The following is an 18,190-nucleotide window of genomic DNA, read 5'->3' as shown; positions in this document are numbered from 1 at the left end:
TCTTCATCCAGAAATTTTTCTGGGTCGGAGGGGCCGATAAGAATCAGAAGCCCAATAAGAAGCCACCGATAAGAGTAGCCGTCTCGTGGGCTGCGTTGCTGGTTTCTCGTCTTGGCGGGGAGGACCCAAGGAAAAAAAAAATCCAGGGCTCAATGCAAGGAAAGAATACAGGGACACCAGCGCCAGAACCGCCAAATATCACCAGCCCTCTGCCTGTCTGACGCAATCGAAATGAGCTCCCGTCCCTCCAAACGGAGGAGAGTTACTCCGCCTCTTGAGGACGGTCAAGAGTCTAGGGAGAATGACAACAAAATTCAGAAAGCCTTCTTCAAGAGCGCCGCAAACTGGGACCTCGAGCAAGAGTACGAGTTGAAATCGAGAAAAGCCAAGAAGAAGGAAGCAAAAAAGAACGGTAGCGAAGCTGGGGGCAGGCTGCCCGTTAAGACTCCTCAAGGGACATGGAAAATCCAAGACGATGTCGAGTCGATAGCGGGCGACGCCGACTGGTTCGAAAGCGATGAGGATGACGGCGCCGTCGACGAACAGCCTGAGGAAGCCGCGCCAGAAGTGCCCAAGATCTCCGAGCGTGAGCAGATTCGAAAAGCGCAGGAGGAACTTGCAAAGATTGCGACCCAGCTGAACGAGGATCCGGAGGAGCATCCTGGCGCGTTCAAGGCTTTAGCTCGCATCGGCGAATCGCCAATTCTCGCCATCCAAAAGCTCTGCATTGTTACCCAGATGACCGTCTACAAGGACGTCATCCCCGGCTACAGGATACGACCGGCATCTGAAGATATCGCTGGAGAAAAGCTGTCGAAGGAAGTGAAACGGCTCCGGACGTACGAGCAGGCCCTCGTATCCGGGTATCAAAACTACATCAAAACTTTGGCGAAGCATGCATCTTCGCCAGCCACCGAGTCTCGAAAAGGAGGGCAGCCCATATCCAGCGTTGCCTTCACGTGTGCCTGCACACTCGTCACTGCGGTGCCACACTTCAACTTTCGGGGCGAACTGTTGCGGATACTCGTAAGGAAGCTGAGCAGGCGCAAGGTGGATGATGACTTCACCAAGTGCCGGGAAACTTTGGAGACACTGTTTCGGGAAGATGAAGAAGGAAACGCCTCCATGGAAGCAGTGTCTTTGCTCACCAAGATGATGAAGGCTCGCGACTACCGAATTGACGAGAGCGTGCTCAACACTTTTCTGCAGCTGCGACTACTGTCCGAGTTCTCCGGGAAGGCATCGCAAGATAAGGTTAGCCGCCCTGGTGATCAACCAAGCGTCAAGAAGCCAAAGGCAAAGAAGGAGTTCCGGACCAAGCGGGAACGGAAACTACTCAAGCAGCAAAAGGAGGTCGACAAGGTGATGGCTCTAGCTGACGCCACCGTCAGCCATGAAGAGAGGGAAAGGATCCAATCGGAGATTCTGAAGATGGTTTTCGCAACATACTTCCGTATCTTGAAGGCTCGAACGCCACACCTGATGGGTGCTGTGCTCGAGGGTCTTGCCAAGTATGCCCATCTGATCAACCAAGACTTCTTTGGGGACCTTCTTGAAGCCCTCAAGGACCTCGTCCGGGACAGCGAGAAACTTGAGGAGCACCCGAATGGGGAATCCAACAGCAACGAAGGAGATGACGAACTTTCTGTGGTTCGCGACACCAGCAGAGAAGCCCTCCTCTGCACCGTGACAGCCTTCGCGCTTCTGGAAGGCCAGGACGCCCACAACGCCCGTTCAGACCTGCATCTGGATCTCTCCTTCTTCATTACCAACCTCTACCGTAGCCTCCTCAGCCTCTCGGTCAACCCGGACATCGAACTCGGCGCCAAATCCCTTCACCTCTCCGACCCGGACGATACCTCGGCAGGCAACCCGGCCAACCGCAGAAACAACAAGGTGAACCTCCAAACCACTACAGTGCTCTTGATGCGCTGCCTAAGCAGCGTGCTCCTGCCTCCCTGGAACATCCGCTCGGTGCCCCCCCTACGACTGGCGGCCTTCACCAAGCAGCTCATGACGGTGGCGCTCCAGACGCCCGAGAAGTCGTGCCAGGCGGTATTGGGCATGGTGCACGACGTTCTGCACACTCACGGACGCAAGGTCAACGCGCTCTGGAACACGGAGGAGCGCAAGGGCGACGGCACATACAAGCCGCTGGCCGAAACGGTCGAGGGCAGCAATCCGTTTACGGCTACGGTGTGGGAGGGGGAATTGCTGCGGAAACACTACTGTCCCAAGGTCAGGGAGGAGTTGAAGGCCATGGAGAAGGAATTGAGGAATCTCTAGTTGGGTTGTCCAGCCTTTTTCTCCAGGAGTAATGGTCGGCCGAAGTGCCTTGGAATAGAAGATCAACCTGCTCTGTAGTTACTTGTCCTGCACATTGTTGGCTTCGTGAATCGACACGCGAATGATCCGTCCCGTTGCTGTCCCGTTGCTGTCGCCGATGGGAAAAGCAAGCAACATGAGCGTCCGCAATCAGAGTCGTAGTCGTTTGCCCCCTTTGCACCTGCCATTGTCCCCACTTGTTTTCGTGGTCCTCCTTGTCTGGGGTGGAACATTTCCGACTCGTTCTCGTGGAGCTGTCTTTCATCTTACTGTACTCCGTAGTGTAATCCGTACACTATGGTATACTGTACTGTACTATGTATGTATGTACAGTACATACATACATTATGGAAAGCTTAGCCCAATACACTAACTACCACGCTAGCAAGGACCAAGGGCTCAGGGGTGAGACGGTTGCCATTCCCAAATCAGCAAATAATGACCGAACGAGTTATCGTCCTCTCCTCTTTTTGTCGATGGCAAACTCTTTTTTTCCCCAAGCTAATGCCTATCTCGCCCCAACAAGGAATTCGTGTCAATGGGCTCGGGCATATGGTGTCACGTTGGGCGGAGATCAACTTGTGAGGATGCGGAAACATGGGAAAGGGATGGATGGCGTTCGCGAGGTCACCCGGAGCAGGCAGTACTGTGTGCATAGTAGTGTAGTGTAAGCTGCGCAGGGTACGGAGTATTGTAGATGCGCATGTATGTACTGTACAGTACATCGGCTAACTATCAACTATCATCACCGATCGTATCCAATACGTGTATCCGTACATGCCGTCTCTCTTGTCAATACACTAAGGACATGGCTTGATGCCGTTCGGGGCCCACCAATGCAGAACACGCCCATGAAGGAAACTGGAGTTCAGGAGGGTTCCGCCACCGATCTAACGGCCAGTGAGCTATGCAAGCGCGGAACGTCGGCGATTCGGGATTCTTAACGGTCGTGTTGCCAACTCCGCAAGGAGGCTCGACAGGGATGTCCCGAAGATCCATGCCTTCCTCCTGCCAAGCAACCCGAAGGGCAGGTCATTCGGGAAGACGACGAACGGGGATGGGACCCCATGACAGAAGGGCGAGAAAGGGTTGAAATGACCCCCTGGAGCCCATGGCTGGGCGAGGCTGGCCAGACTCCAACTATTTTGACGGGGCCCGCCGCTTGGCCACACTGGCGTGGGAGTGCTCCGCTGTCCGAGCGCGCGAGGTCAACGTTGATGCTGTTGATGCTTCCCTGCATTGGGGGCCACCGCAGGAAGGGGAATGCAGGGATGGTTGACAAATCGCCCACCATCACGGGTGATCGTGCCTTTTGTGGTGTCTGTTTCAAATGGCCGATCTACTGTTGATGGCCCTGTAGCTGTACCACAAGTGTTGGTTGCATGGTGGTTAACTAAGGTAAGGTAGGTAGCTAGCTGGGAGCACACGATCCTGCAGCCAGGTCAGGCTGGGAAAGAAGGTTGCAGAAAGTCCAACCGCCCCAGAACGACGAGGGAGTTGACCAAAAGAGGATGCGGGGATACACTCTGTTCATCTGGCTCTCTGGATTCGGACTCCGCATTGCTTGCCTCTTCGTGCTTTCCTTTCGAGTGTGAAGCCCGCCGTTGTCAACGCCACAGATAACTATCAGGCATCGTTAGACAAGAGGCACGATAAATTAGTACTAGATACTACTAACTACTACTGTACAGGTACCAATCGAGGTACGGATCTCACTACGAGGGACGAAGTATAACTACACGTACGGAAAACGTACGGATTACGGATTACACAAGAGATAGTCCAAGGTGTGCCCCGAGTGGGCGAGGCTCGCGCACGAGCACTTGGCATCAGCGCACGGTGTTCAGGCGCGGATTCCCGAAAGCGACCTCCAGATGGTTCGGTTGTGATTCGCCAGGGCAGGGTCAACATCGGAGCTGAAGTTGCATGTCCACTACGACGCAGTAGTTTGTTGATCTCTCGTGAGTCCCGTGAACCTGTAAGGTTACCGAGATATCCCAATGTTCTCGCCTAACAGTTTATGACGGCGCTTTTCCCCAGCTGCCAACGCGGACGGATCCCTATAGTTGAGTTAGTAATTTCAATAATTTCACTTGAGTCCACACGACGAACCTCTCCACTCTGTTCACAAGTTGGCAGAATCGCACAGGCACTCTCGCGCGCCACAACTTGTACAAGGACTTGGCGTGTGGATACTGTGTGCTGTATACTCCGAAAAAGCATCGTCCTCAGTGGTGGAAGCCGTTCCCATTGTTCAAGGTGCGAACCGTTGTTCTGGAAAAAGCTGTGACAAGGCCTTCGAGTTTCATCTCTTTCCCCGAGCCCCTGAGCTCCATCGCGGGCAGCACGAAGGCGCTTGTTTCGCACTCTGCAGCCGCACGAGCCAGGCTAAAATCGGTAGTCGGCAGTTCCACTTCAAGCAAATCGCCCGACGCCCTGTCTGCCCCGCTCTCAAGAATGAGACCGAGCGACTGCCCGACTGCGGCTTGGGATACGGAGTAGTGTAGAACATCGGGTTGCATTGCAAGGGAGAGCTCGTCAGCCATCCTGTCGGCGCCCACTAATTAGTGTAGTGTCCATTAGTGTACCTGGTGTGGTTACTCTTACACCATCCTCGTTGTTGCGACCTCGTCGTAGCGTAGCAGCTCGGTATGTGTAGTCTCCGCACAGAAGTCGCAATGGGCGTGGAGCAGCGCCGCGCTGATGCAGGGAAGCTGCCAGGGGCCGCCAGGCACACCAATCGAAGCCGCAGAACAAGGACGGAAGGATGTGCAGAGCACAATCCCACTGCGCCGACCTCCCGCCGTTGCTTCGAACTCCTCAGTCGTAAAGCCGAAGCAAGTCCATGCGTGTTTCGAGATCTGCCAATAGCAGAACCCCTTGTCTACGCGTTTCGACTTCAGAACTCCCAAACTCCCAATACCCTTGGCATTCGGCACACTGGCTTGCAAGGGCAGCACAAGAAAAAAAAAGTAAAAATTGAACCACGAGTGAACAAACACATCAGTTCGCGCTCTCTCAGAAGACACTTTGTCCCTCCTTGAAGGATGGCGGGGAACGAATCTCGTTGGTCCACTGGGAACGGCGCATCCTGTGGTAATAATTTCTAACAATAGGCGCTGTCTTACCAAGGACGCACATAGTGTACGGATTACATAGGTCCCTACAGTACATACACTCCAACTCCTTGTAGTGTAGTTAGTGTAATGCTCCATTACACAGTACATTTCCATGTCGGCTAGTCGGTGAGTTTGTAAGATTGCCCCGCCTGTATCAGCCTAACGAGGCTCCAAGATTGGATTTCAGCTCTCGTCGCCGCAGAGCTCTGCCCCACTCCCTTACACTACGCTGAGGACTAGGTAGCTGTTCGCGGCGTCGCTGCACACCAGCCTTGCAGGACAAAGCGGCATGTTGCTCGACGGATGATGATCCGGGCGACACGAGATCTGCTCGCTGCATGAATCAAACACGAATACGCAGAGCATAAAGCGGATCTTTACCGCCGTCCTGGCGCATGGTTTGCATGGTGTACTCGGCTTTAACTAGTGGATGGTCACACGCCCGCTTCATCATCGTACAGCGCGGGATCTGAACAGATATGATAGGGCATGGTCATGGCGACTGGGGAGCGTCCGACTCTTAGCTCGCAGCGGCCCATTTCTTCGGCCTCCGGGCTCCTACCCGGGCCGCCAGACGTCATTCGCCGCGCATCTACTGTCGTCTGCGGATTACAAAGGAGCTATCTTTGTGCGCACACGAACATGCAAAGCCAAGGAATCCATAGGGTTGTCCTGGTTTGAACACCTGCTTACCCTGTTCGGTTCTGCCCCCCGTCGTCGATTGAACCCTTTGGATGCGTACCTGCATACTGTGTAATCCTTACATACACTACCAGGCGGCGGTGGCCCGGCAACCGCGATTAGGCGGCTGGGCAGAAAGCAGGGCTGTGGACATCAGATCCCGGCTTCCTTTACCCCAAAATGGTGAAACAGGGACTTGGGTAGATGACGAAATCCCTCTCCAAACACCAAGATGAGAGATATGGACACGATCTCAGCCAGATGGGCAGATGGGCCAGCAAAGTTTGAACTGGCTCCGGCATGAAGAGCAAACTTCAAACTGCGCTATTCATGCCTTAAGTTGCAGGGATTGCTTCCAACTGGTGGATCGAGGGATTACGATCGGGTGTGTACTCGTAGGCAACAACAGCAACCAGTTCCGAGAGGAGAACATGACAACTTACAAAGTTCCCGGAGACACTCCGCCACGTCCCTGGCAGAAAGAGATGCTCCGTATCAGACGTATCAACAGCCTCCCCCACTTCTCGGCGTGATCGAGCTAGCGCCAGGAGCTGCACGATACAACTTCACGTACGGGGGACACCACTGCTGCGTCCATACGGAGTACCATTACGGACAAAGCAAAACTTTCGACCGGGGAAGGATGAAAACAGGCAGATTGCGCAGCACGAAGCCCGCATGCCGTGATCCGTTGACCAGCGGGGTCTGCCGCTGTGGAGAGGGTCGCATCCGTAGGTACACTACTATGTAGTGTGCGGATTAGTGTATGCCCCTCTATATGCGATACACATCAAGCTTCTGAAACAGGTGGTTTTTGTGTTTCAGAATGCCGGCCTGGGCGATCAAGCGGCAGTACCCACCTGCCAGATAAGATGCTCTGCATACACGCGGCTGCTGGACAGAGTGAAGAGCGTCATGGAGATTTCCTTGGTTGAGAGAGGAAGGGGAGACATGTTCCCAGGTAATTATGCATATCCTCGCGACGACATAACAAGTAGAAATTGCGTCGCTGCGCCGTCCAGGAATCTGGCGGTTATGGAGTAACTAACTGCCTTAGTAATCACCTTGATATGCCGTACAAGGCTGAGCAACGCCGGAAAGGATCTGCCAGAGGAAGAAAAATGGAAGCTAACAACCAGTAAGCTCATGGCCAACAAATTGGGAACCTCTCGTGGCACTGCTGCGGGGAAGAGTTCTGGAGGGGCAAGTCAATGGCGACGACCGAACGATCTGCTGGTACTCTGTAGGCCATCTGAAAAGGCGGGAGCATCAACGGTTGACATGGTCTAAGTGTAGTGTAAGCACCAACCGCTGGTGAAAGTACACTACTCAAACCACAGCAGCTGCGCTGCTCGTGTCCAGGCTCTCGCTGGCGCCAAGAGAACGACAGCTCGGACCAGAAGAGCATTTGGGGTGGATCCCTGGCCTGCCAACTGAGCTATTTCTGAAGCATGTTTCAGATTTGACCGGGGTGGGGAGGGCCAGCCCAAAATTTGTGGCTGGACACCGCCCGCCCCTCGCGTGCTGCACTTGACTGGGATTCCCAGTCGGGCAAAGACGGCGACGGCTGACAGCCAGCCGCTGGAAGTGGGAAGCGATGGGCAACGGTCGGCAGGGACGGGAAGCCTGAGGAAGGATTCTGCTTGGTCCACTCGTTGACTTGGACAGTGTGTACCTCCGTACCTTTCGTACTTCGTACTGCGCACTTTTTGCAGTTCGAAGCTGCTTCCTCGGCCATTTTGGCAGCAACGACAGGGCCAGGCTCTTCGCAGCAGTTTGAGCGTAACCTAGTACTGTAATCCGTATATCTGTATGTTTGCGAAAAGATATGTCCCTACGGCAATGGAATGCTCCTCTTCAACCAGTTTCCCTCGATGGCCCGATCCTTCTCTCCTCCCGCTGGCTGGCATGTTTGGGTAATCTCTCGACGTCAGACAATGGACTTATGTCTGATGAAGCATAAACAAACAAAGACGTGGTTGAGTCGTTGTTGCATGTAGGTCTGACTGACCCTTGCCCAGTCGTCCCGTCCATTTCCCTCTCAATATCCGTACAGCCTATGACCTCCACCATCTGCTGCAGCCAAAACACGGCGCAAATGCGCTGTCGCTCGTGGAGGGCGAATTCACCAACAAAGTCAACGAAGAGAGACGCAGCGTCCCCTTTTTCTTCAGGGCCGCCTGCCTGGCGAGAAGCCCAATCAGCGAGCGGCTGATGACGAGGTCCCATGTCCCTCCACTTTGGTAGCACCGAACTGCACCGTACTGTGTAGTGTAGTCTGCTTATAGCCGAGATGGTTATTATTACTTTTTTTATGGCCAGCAATTTCGTCTGGCCGCCCTCTTCGGGCGGGCGACCCCGTCCAGGCCAAGGGAGGCGGCCGCTTCAGCTGTCGCTCTGAGCGCTTCCACAGACCGGCGCACTCGTGGCCAATGCTTTTTGTATTCAGGGGAACGCAGAAACACTCAACAAAGCAGAACTGGCTTCGTGAATACAAAACTGAGCGCCACGACGAACCGTATGTCGAATTAGGCGCAGAGGCATTAACAGCATGATCAAGCTGTGCTTGACACCGATGGCGCGTCAACTAATGAATGGTGGGAAGCTGGATGGGCAGCTCGCCAAAGGAAACAACGCGGCATGGATTTTCTTATCCCGACTTGAATTGACAACCAAGGTTCTGCAAAGTATGACCTTTTTGTCCCTGTCCGCTCTACCGTGGCAGGCGGTAACGAGTCAATGAGTAAACCACAGTCATGGAGGAAGACGGGATGAAGTAAAGACATCCGCTTATCCGTTTGTGACGCGTGCACTCATCACAAGAGCCAGGGTGCACTCTTCACCCACAAGGAAGATCTCATATATGTACTCTTTGCAATCGGCAGTTCATAACTAGAGTAATTGTCTCGTGCTTGGGGCCTGGTACTAGGCAGTGCCGTGCAAGCCGGGCCGAAGTTGATATGGTGAGGGACTCCACCAGAGAGGGCTGTTGCGCTCCCGCCACAGCATCATCAATCATTTTCGCTCAGCCCAACCCGATGAAAAACTCCAGCATTGCCATCCGCCTCGGCCGGCGAAGGCAATGGGGACCGACTCAGAGCAACCCAAAAGCCGTAGGCGAGGCGATCCCGGGCAGTCCCTCAAGGTCATGGCGCCGGCCTGCCCCCAGTTTTGCGCCAGGGACAACCTTCAAGCCAAAGGAGAATTTCGAGTCGGTCATCGCGGGTGCTTGGCTGTTCGGCCTCCACCGATGCCTTGTCCCCTGCAGCGAGCTTCTACACTAAATCCTGGTGACAATCTTGCTGCTTTTTGTGGCCGCTACCGAATCTCGGAGCGGGCTGCCATGACGGAGAGTGGAATCTGTTGAATGAGGAAGCGAGGCAACGGTTTGTGGGCTTGTGCCGGGGCACTCTTCCGAATTGGTGCAGATCCATTGGCGGTGGAGTCCGTGCTTCCATTCTACCAGCACGCTCTGATTACACCGGGCGGGGCACCTTCCCTCGCACAACGGAGCACTACTTTAGGAGACCCACTTTTGCAAGTTGCAGTCGGCCCCAGCCATTGGCCAGAGGTACCCTGGATCCTTGGGGCCCGAGCAAGCGACGGGCAAAGTCATTAAACCCCCCAGGGCCGCCCACTCGCCCGCCCTCTCTGTCCATCTCGCGATCCTTCTTCCAAAGACCTCCTCTTCTTGGCCCCCCTCTCTTCTTTCCCCCTTTTTGCTGGACGTGTCGCAGGAGGATTTACCTTGTTCTCTCTCCTGCCTCATTGTGTATTGTGTCCTTTCGCGCACTGCACAGCCAGTTCCTCCTTTTTTTTCTCTTGCCGATCAGGATCCCAGAGGCAATCACCTCGTTCCTCTTGCAGCAGCCCGAGCGCAGCGCTCTCTTTCCAAGCGTCCGACATTTCGCGTTGCAGCCACCGTTCGTGCCGCCACGCACCCTGTTGAGCAGCTCGCCGAGCCTGTTTGATAGATATCGATATCTGGGCATCATTTCCTCAATCGGTTTCGTTTCAAAATCAAGAACCTTGTGCGTTCTCATTCGTCGATTGTTTCTCGGCCGATTGCCCGCGAGCGCACCGAACCAACATTCGTCCTCGACCGCGCCACACCGCGGCACAACTAGCTCGCACGGGTTGTCGATTGCCCCGGACTTTCGCTTTCGCTTCGAGGCAATCTTGGGGAAGGATTGAAGAGCTGGGCAGTTTCTCCTATGTCACGGGCTGGCCTCGGAAATCTCGACCTATAAACACAAAAGAATCGCTTTATACGTTCGCAGGCAGAGCCTGAGAACACCCGTGCCTTGCTGGGTTCAAGGTCGCATTTCAACTGTGTTGACTCCTCGCCTTTGTCGCCAGCCGCTGGTCGTCACCACTCGCATACAGCGACAAGAGGGTGCCGCGTCCGAGCGATCGAACCACAACCCGTCGCTGTCGCGTTATGTACACCCAGAATGCAACAATGGCCGGACAACAAATTCCAGAGACGTTCATGCTGAGCGCTGAGGCTCAGCAATCACTTCCACACGATGCTCAGGTAGCTCTGCAACAGGTTGACAATCGTAAGTGCTGGTGGCGGGCGTCTAGAGTGGCGATGGGGGGAAAGAGAGGTGAGAGCACGTGTTAACCCGGGCCTGCAGTCAAGTATTTTCTCCTCTCGGCGCCGGTTGACTGGTCCCCCGACCAATACATCCGGCGGTTCCTCCTGCCGACTGGCGAGTACGTTTCCTGCGTGCTTTGGAACAACCTGTTCCACATTTCCGGTACAGATATTGTTCGATGCCTGTCGTTCCGATTCCAGGCGTTCGGCAGGCCGGTCAAGAACTCGAAAAAGTTCGAAGAGGGTATCTTCTCAGATCTCCGCAACCTCAAGTCCGGAACCGACGCGACGCTCGAAGAGCCCAAGAGCCCTTTCCTCGATTTTCTCTACAAGAACAACTGCATCCGGACGCAGAAGAAGCAGAAGGTCTTCTACTGGTACAGCGTCCCTCATGACCGCCTCTTCTTGGACGCGCTCGAGCGTGACCTGAAAAGGGAGAAGATGGGCCAAGAGGCAACGACGGTCGCCGTCAGCGAGCCGGCTCTCTCGTTCCAGTTCGATTCGTCGCAGTCGCTGTACGAGCAGCTCACAAAAGCTCAGCAGGCGAATTCGTCGTCCTTCAACCCGCAGCCGCTCTCCTTTTCCCAGCAGCAAGACACCTCGTCAGTCGTGGCGCCGGTCGACTCGATGCCGCCTCCCCAGATGATGCCTCAGCAGATTCCTCAGTCATTGCCTCAGTCAATGCCCCCAATCTCGCAAGCGATGACTCCGATGTCGGATGCGTTGGACTCCATGACGCCCTACGGGTCGATGGCGATGACCCCGAATGTGTCACAATCTCAGGCGGTGATCAAGCGGGAACCGGAGTATTCGCGCGTCCAATACAATCAGAATGGCGTGCCAATGGCGCATACGCATCAGCGACACACATCCATGCCCGCCTTTGGTTTGGAGTACTCGCCTGCCCCGTCGTTTGTGTCTTCGCATTATGAGGATTACAGCCAAAGAGGCCTCTCCTTCGAGCCTCTGACGCCTCCGCAGCAGGCGCTTGCCATCAGCGGCGAGCCCGCCTACATCGCCAATGAGGAGACTGGCCTGTACAGCGCCATCCCGGACCTCAACCCAGTCGGCGCCCTCAACGGCATGATCCACCTCCCTCCGTCGAATCTAGCCGGCCCTTCGTTCCCCCGGAGCTACGGGTCCAACAACGTCTACTCCTCCGTTATCGAGGGTTCGCCGACGTACAAGCAGAGAAGACGCCGTTCGTCCATTCCACCCTCCCTGTCGGCTACTAGTGGGTCCATGACGGCAGCTTCTACTGCGACCCACCGTCCCTCCGACCTCAGGAGATCGGTTTCCGTCTCGGTCGGCCCCGTTGCCGAGGGCGAGGAGTCCGGAGACGCCTCGCCCCAGGGCATGACCTATAACAACAACTCGATGGCCCAACACAAGGAAGTGGTCGAGCTGTCGCGCCACGGGACGCCGCTCTCAACAGTGGAGGGCAGCCCTGCTCTTAACCCAATGGCCCTCCACCAACACGACTACTCTCCCTTGCCGGTTGACGAACTAACTCCGCTGAACGAGCAACGGCCCATGATGCACGGTGGCCCCAATGTGGTACGCAGAGCCCGGTCCGCAACGGTCATGGAGCTTGGCCCCTATCCTCAGAAGTCCCACACCTGCCCCATTCCCTCATGTGGCCGTCTCTTCAAGAGGTTGGAGCATCTGAAGCGGTAAGGACCCCGGACTACCTTTCATTTGTCAAACGTGCGAACCGCCTGCGCTGTATATCTGACCAAACTCTCCAGACACGTGAGAACACACACCCAGGAAAGACCCTACATCTGCCCTTATTGTAGCAAGGCATTCTCCCGATCAGACAACCTAGCACAGTATGCCCCCCACATTTCCTTGGTTGTATCATTTCCTTTGTCAGTAGACAATGGGGAAGTTGAGCAGCAGTGTTGCGCAAGTGGCACGCCAAGAGCGGACCAAGGATCCAACCCTAGAGAGATGGCCAAGTCACAACACAGCAACACTGCACAACACACTCCCAATCCGACCGTATTATCCTGGTTCGGTTGAAGCAGTGACTAACGTGCTATCTCCTTGTAGGCACAAGCGTACCCATGATCGGAATGACGGTGCCGAGGGCAGCCTCCATTCCGGCGAGGAGGAGCAGTACTCCGGTGAAGACCAGTTGTCTTCGGTTGACGATGCCTCGCCGACGTCCGAGAATGGCTATGTTACCACGTCGCTCGACGCGGCTGTCAGCGGCAACAACGGCGGCAGCAGCAACAACAGCACCAACAGCAGCACCAACAGCAACACCAACAGCAACACCAGCAGCAGCAATAGCAACAGCAGCAGCAGCAGCAACAACAACAACAACAACGACGCCACTTCAAGCAATGCTGCCCCCACAAATAGCCAAAGTCTAGGCCAAATTCAAACGTTCAACAGCCTCCAGACGCTGAGCATGCCAATGACCCTCAGCCAACCACAGGCCATCAACGCAGGTGGCTTGGCTTAATTTGGGGCTGGACTGGCCATGGCCGAGACATCTACTGTCAGGAGGGAGAGACTGACATTTCCTTATCTTCTTTACTTGCGTTCTCTATTGCTTTCGGTTCCTTAGAGCCTCGGTATTCTATCATATCGCTGGATTTTTTTTCCGGACTCAGAAGACGATGAACTTGGAAGAACACGGCATCAGCGATGTGACACGTCGTCATTTTTTCTTGTGTCAACCTCCGTTGCTCTTTCTGTATGTAGGGAGGCATTGCAGCGTGGCCTGGGAAAAGGCGGATGGGTGGACTTCATGCTAGAGATGGGAGGCGCTAAGACATGGGGAAAGGGGAAGGGAAAGGGGTTTGAGATAGGCGGTCCTGTCTTGCCCCGCTTCACGAATCCTAGGGTGTTTGCGGTGAGGACCAGGGAGGATGAAAGGCAAATATATGGCTTTGTATATATAGCCTTGGTCTTTTGTGTCTTCTTTTTCCCGGCTTTTCTTTTTTTTTTTCCTGTCCTTTTTTCTCTCTTTCTGGCTCGTTTTAATATGCGGACGCGTTAGATGGACCGCGAGTTGTTTCGGGTGGCCGGTGCCTGAGAGATACCAACCTCGGCTGGCGAGGCAATTGATGCTTTTGGAGAAACGGAGAAAAGAAAACTACCCTTTCAATCTGCTAGTGATTCGATTCTACGCGGTCCGAATGTGCCATGTTAATGATTCTCGAACAGTGTCACCGGCAGTTTCCCGATCACCTTCTCTGATCTCTCTTGTATAATGTGATATGAAGACAAGTGGTTCTAATCCAATCTCTCTGCGATGTGGGTAGGTGTGTGTATCGATCGAGATGTACCATATATATGGATGTACCTATGTACGTACATACATAGATACATGTACTGTACATACAAATAGCAACGTGGACGGAGCAGGAAGTATCCGCACCCTCGTCCGCAACAGCCGGTCTCCCGATTTGCTAAGCTGCCGGACGATCCCAGATCGAGATTGGGGCAGGCCATGGCCATGGCGGCCAAGGGAGAGAATAAAGAGGGGTGTCTTGGTGGCCCGGCGGGCGAAAAAAAAAGGGGGGGGGGGTGGTTAGGGGAGATGGCCGCTGGCCGGCGCAGGTAGCTGAGTCCCAAGGCTGCTGGCCCGGGCGCGGCCGAGAATGTGGTCTCGGTCCGGCGACCGGAACCCGGGAGAAGGTCCGCATTACAAAGGTATGCATGTACATTACATACATACATACACGCGCAGCGCAGCGGCACGAAGCAAACTTGTTCGTATACCCTTGGTGGCTTGCAGTTGTGGACAAGTGGTTGGCCCACACAGGCACAGGTGTGGACGCAAGGCACGATGACAGCTCTGATCTTGCACTCTGTCAAGCATGGTACAGGTAATGTAACGGTAACCTCGCGTCACAATTGTGGTTGACTAAAATACCCATAAAGGTTTACGGCGCACTATGCAGGCTCGGTTCTCGTGTCGCAATGGCCAGGGCAGCCCGGCTTACAATTGAAGTCAGAGACTTCTAGTAACCTGGGTGCCGATGTCAAGACAGCGGAACACGCTGGCGCGGTAGTCGTCACATTGGGGGAGGCACCCGGATGGTGAAGTTATCGCCAATGAGCAGCCACATTACCGATTTGTCGAAGACACATGCCTTGGCCGGGCGGTCGGTGGTTGAGCCTCCCGGATTCAATGAGGCGAAGCCGGCCCGGTGTGATGACCGGGTTGGCTAGTTGCGTGGTCGACGGAAGGTCGTGGTGTTGATTCGGTGGCCTTGGCATCGGAGCTTATCTTTCAGGTCGTTCGCACACGTTCAAATTCGTAATCTTGGCCTTGGCCTTGCCAAGTGCTTAGGAAAAGGCTCAGTCAGGAATACGAGGTTGAGGCGCAGGATACGGCGGCGCGGCCAACCCCCGAGGGTCATTCGGCCTTGCTGCGTACCTTTGTCCGCGGGTGTCTCCCGACCGAGTTCCGACTGGGCATGGACCTTGGTGGTAACGAGTCCCCGAATGATTCCCCTCAGGTGGTTTGGCCAACGCATGCCGTGTCGAGCATGCTGTAAGTTTTGGGTGCGCAGGGGAGAGAGTTCCTTGTGGCTTGACGAGCGGGTGAGCAGCAAAGTCGCAGGCATGATCACCTCCTCCTCCTCTTGCCCTTCCCCTTGCCTGCGGGCCCTCTCACCGACTCAGCAATGGCCCGCGCCTCCCTGGCGCTAACGCGTAGTTCGGCGCCTCTCATTCTACCCACAGCGGGCAGATCAACGGGCCTCTCACCTCTGCCCTTCTTTTTCGTCGTTTTGGTCTTCTTGACCTCGCGCTCGAGAATGATGCCGTTCTCGCGTGCCTCTCGCCTCCTCTTCTCCTCCTTCGCCGCAGCGGCGCTGACGATGCCTTTCCTCATCGACATGGGCATCTTGGCTTGGGTGAGAATGCTCTCTTTGGCGCCCAGTGCCTGAATGCGCATGTCGGTGGTCTTGCGGGCCGTACGACCAGCGGCGAAGGGGCGCAAGTTGGTGGCGGTGCCGGCGGCGTGCTGGGACTGCCAGTGAGAAGGGTTCGCTCCGGCAGCCGAGAGGATGTGGGACTCGGCAATGAGCCGCTGCAGGGCAAGGTCGTTGGCCAGCAAAGCGGCGCTGTCCTCCGGTTGGTCTTCGTCGGTCTGTGTTTTTGTCTTCTTGACCGTCGGCTGTGCCGCTGTACGGCTTGGATCGGGCGGGCGAGAAGACTGGGCCAAGCGTCAGCAGCAATCCCGTGCGGCAACACCGTGGGTTCATTTTCTCTTCGTGAATCTCTCGCTTCAATAAAAATGAAAAAAGAAGAATCCATCCGGAGGATGCGTGGGCCAGAGGTCAGCCTTACGAGGTAAGTTTTGAGTTCCTGTTTGCTCATTTTTGCGCTCGTAGTTGAAACAGTGGATGTGTGGTCGACCACTTCAACGGCTGGTGCTTCCGTCTCTACCCTCCTTTGTCAGCCAAATCCTGCCCCTTATTCCCGTCCTGTTTCTGTGATTCAAGGAAGGGCATATTGTATATTGAAAAGGGTAAGGAAGCTGGAGGGAAAGAAGAATGAAAAAAAAAAAAAAAAAAGAAGGAAGAGAAGGGGAAAGTCCAGGTAGCCAGATTGCACCAACCTTCCCCTCCCGAACTGTCGTCGTCCGAGATGCCGTCCCATTCCGAGTCGGACTCGTCCAGATCGGCCTCGCCATCGCGGGCATCATGGCCAACATCGCTGTCGTCGCCGCGGGAGTCGTTGTGGGCGGTGGGCTTGGCGGGCGCGGCGCGGGCGGCGATGTCGAGCGGCTTGAAGCGCGCCTCAAAGTGCCGCCTGAGGAGCTCCTGTGCGTTAACGATCGCGTCTGGCTCCTCCTCTGTGGATCGTGATTTGCGTTTGCCAAGCAGCCCTGGCATTGTGAGAGAGGTATTTTGTGCGCTCAACAGTTATGGTTGTCAACAAATGCGGTATAGGAGAGACGGATCAGATCAACAACAGACTCGCTCGATTCGCAGAGCTTCGGGTTGGCTTAAAAAATTCCATGGGACCTCAATGGGCTGGCGTCGGTTATCTTATCGCCAGGCCCAGCGAGTTAACCAACTCGAGGGAACTTTCCGTAACAGTGCAGTGCCAAGCGCAGCCCCTCCAGGGCCGGCGACCGCGGGGCTCTTGCCCCGCCATAATCCAGGCACCTGGGGGGGCTCTCAGTGCCTAAAACAAGACCCCCCCTTGGATTCTGGTGAGGAGGGGCTTCGCTTCCGACTGAAATCGGAAACTAACTTATCAGTCCCCCTTTGTCAGGGTTCAATCGAAAAAAAAAAAAATACCACAAACCGCCCGTCGGCCAAGATGACGCGGTTCCGTCCCTGCATCGACCTCCACGCGGGGCAGGTCAAGCAGATTGTCGGCGGCACCCTGGACAGCAAGACGAGCTCGCTCCAGACAAACTTTGTCTCGCCGCACCCGCCCGCGCACTTTGCCAGGCTGTACCGCGACAATGCCCTCACCGGCGCCCACGTCATCATGCTCGGCCCGGGCAACCAGGATGCCGCGCGGGAGGCGCTCGCCGCCTGGCCCGGAGGGTTGCAGGTCGGCGGCGGCATCAACGACTCCAATGCCAAGGAATGGATTGATGCCGGTGCTGAGAAGGTGAGCGGACGGGCTTGGCGTTTCTGTTCATGTTTTTACGTTTATCCATTCTCATTGTGTTCCTGACCCGACTGACAGAATCATGCCCCCCGTCGTCTAAATTTAGGTCATCATAACCTCCTTCCTCTTCCCCGGCGGGACCTTCTCCCAGGGCCGCCTGGATTCCGTTCTTGAAGCCCTCGGCGGTGACAAGAACAAGCTGGTGATTGACCTCAGCTGCCGGCGGCACGGCGGCGAGGACAGGTGGTTCGTCGCCATGGATAAGTGGCAGACCATCACCGACGTGGAGGTCAACCAGGGTAGGCAAAGCTCGCTCTCCCCCCCCCCCCCCCCCGGGTCCCATTATCGCCTCTACCAAACCATTCATTAAATCATCGTGTCCGCTCACAACCTAACCACTCCACCCCGCTCCTTTCGCCTTCATCTCAGATTCCATCAGGCGGTTAGAGCCGTACTGCTCCGAGTTTCTGATCCACGCGGCCGACAACGAAGGTCTGCAGCGGGGCATTGACGAGAAGCTGGTCGAGAAGCTGGCACAGTGGTGCAGCATCCCAGTGACCTACGCCGGCGGGGGCCGGAACCTGGAGGATCTGGAGAGAGTGAAGCAGCTGAGTGGCGGCAAGGTGGACCTGACCATCGGGAGCGCTCTGGACTGCTTCGGGGGCAAAGGCGTGACCCTGGCCGAGTGTATAGAGTGGAATCGGCAGCAGGAGTCGCCAGAGCGCAGTTAGACCGAAGGACTGGGAATGCAACAAGAAAAAAAAAAGTCGAGTCCCTTCACGAGACAATCTTGGAATGTGTAAGTTGAATCACTTGCGCCATGGACCGACCACCTACAAAGTTAGACACTCTCCTGGACGGGCTTTGG

The 18,190-nt window shown here is 55.5% G+C and overlaps 5 protein-coding genes across 5 annotated transcripts; 3 read left to right on the top strand and 2 right to left on the bottom strand.

Moving 5' to 3' along the window:
- The first annotated feature begins 158 nt into the window (after window positions 1-158).
- Window positions 159-2,531, top strand: MYCTH_2304280 (uncharacterized protein). Its single transcript, XM_003662935.1, has one exon. It carries the CDS (start codon window positions 232-234, stop codon window positions 2,284-2,286), a length of 2,055 nt encoding a protein of 684 aa, XP_003662983.1. The 5' UTR covers window positions 159-231; the 3' UTR covers window positions 2,287-2,531.
- Window positions 2,532-4,553: 2,022 nt separating this feature from the next.
- On the bottom strand, window positions 4,554-5,735 carry MYCTH_2110132 (uncharacterized protein; the record flags this gene model as incomplete). The annotated part of the gene is made up of 5 exons (XM_003662934.1): window positions 4,554-4,872; window positions 4,933-5,269; window positions 5,326-5,416; window position 5,502; window positions 5,668-5,735. 5 exons carry the CDS (start codon window positions 5,733-5,735, stop codon window positions 4,554-4,556), a joined length of 816 nt encoding a protein of 271 aa, XP_003662982.1.
- Window positions 5,736-9,829: 4,094 nt separating this feature from the next.
- On the top strand, window positions 9,830-13,861 carry MYCTH_115802 (STE like transcription factor). The gene is made up of 4 exons (XM_003662933.1): window positions 9,830-10,687; window positions 10,766-12,398; window positions 12,474-12,557; window positions 12,781-13,861. The coding sequence occupies exons 1-4, from the start codon at window positions 10,567-10,569 to the stop codon at window positions 13,196-13,198; spliced, it is 2,256 nt and encodes a 751-aa protein (XP_003662981.1). The 5' UTR covers window positions 9,830-10,566; the 3' UTR covers window positions 13,199-13,861.
- A 1,455-nt stretch (window positions 13,862-15,316) lies between these two features.
- Window positions 15,317-16,589, bottom strand: MYCTH_101762 (uncharacterized protein; the record flags this gene model as incomplete). The annotated part of the gene is made up of 3 exons (XM_003662932.1): window positions 15,317-15,907; window positions 16,042-16,136; window positions 16,313-16,589. The coding sequence occupies 3 exons, from the start codon at window positions 16,587-16,589 to the stop codon at window positions 15,317-15,319; spliced, it is 963 nt and encodes a 320-aa protein (XP_003662980.1).
- Window positions 16,590-16,904: 315 nt separating this feature from the next.
- Window positions 16,905-18,187, top strand: MYCTH_2304273 (uncharacterized protein). Its single transcript, XM_003662931.1, has 3 exons — window positions 16,905-17,322; window positions 17,429-17,621; window positions 17,752-18,187. Exons 1-3 carry the CDS (start codon window positions 17,023-17,025, stop codon window positions 18,051-18,053), a joined length of 795 nt encoding a protein of 264 aa, XP_003662979.1. The 5' UTR covers window positions 16,905-17,022; the 3' UTR covers window positions 18,054-18,187.
- The last annotated feature ends 3 nt before the right edge of the window (window positions 18,188-18,190 follow it).

The sequence above is a fragment of the Thermothelomyces thermophilus genome, chromosome 3, assembly GCF_000226095.1.
Source record: "Thermothelomyces thermophilus ATCC 42464 chromosome 3, complete sequence".
Taxonomy (NCBI): domain Eukaryota; kingdom Fungi; phylum Ascomycota; class Sordariomycetes; order Sordariales; family Chaetomiaceae; genus Thermothelomyces; species Thermothelomyces thermophilus.
The sequence above is the reverse complement of the archived record's forward strand: the minus strand, read 5'-3'. Positions and strand labels throughout refer to the sequence as shown.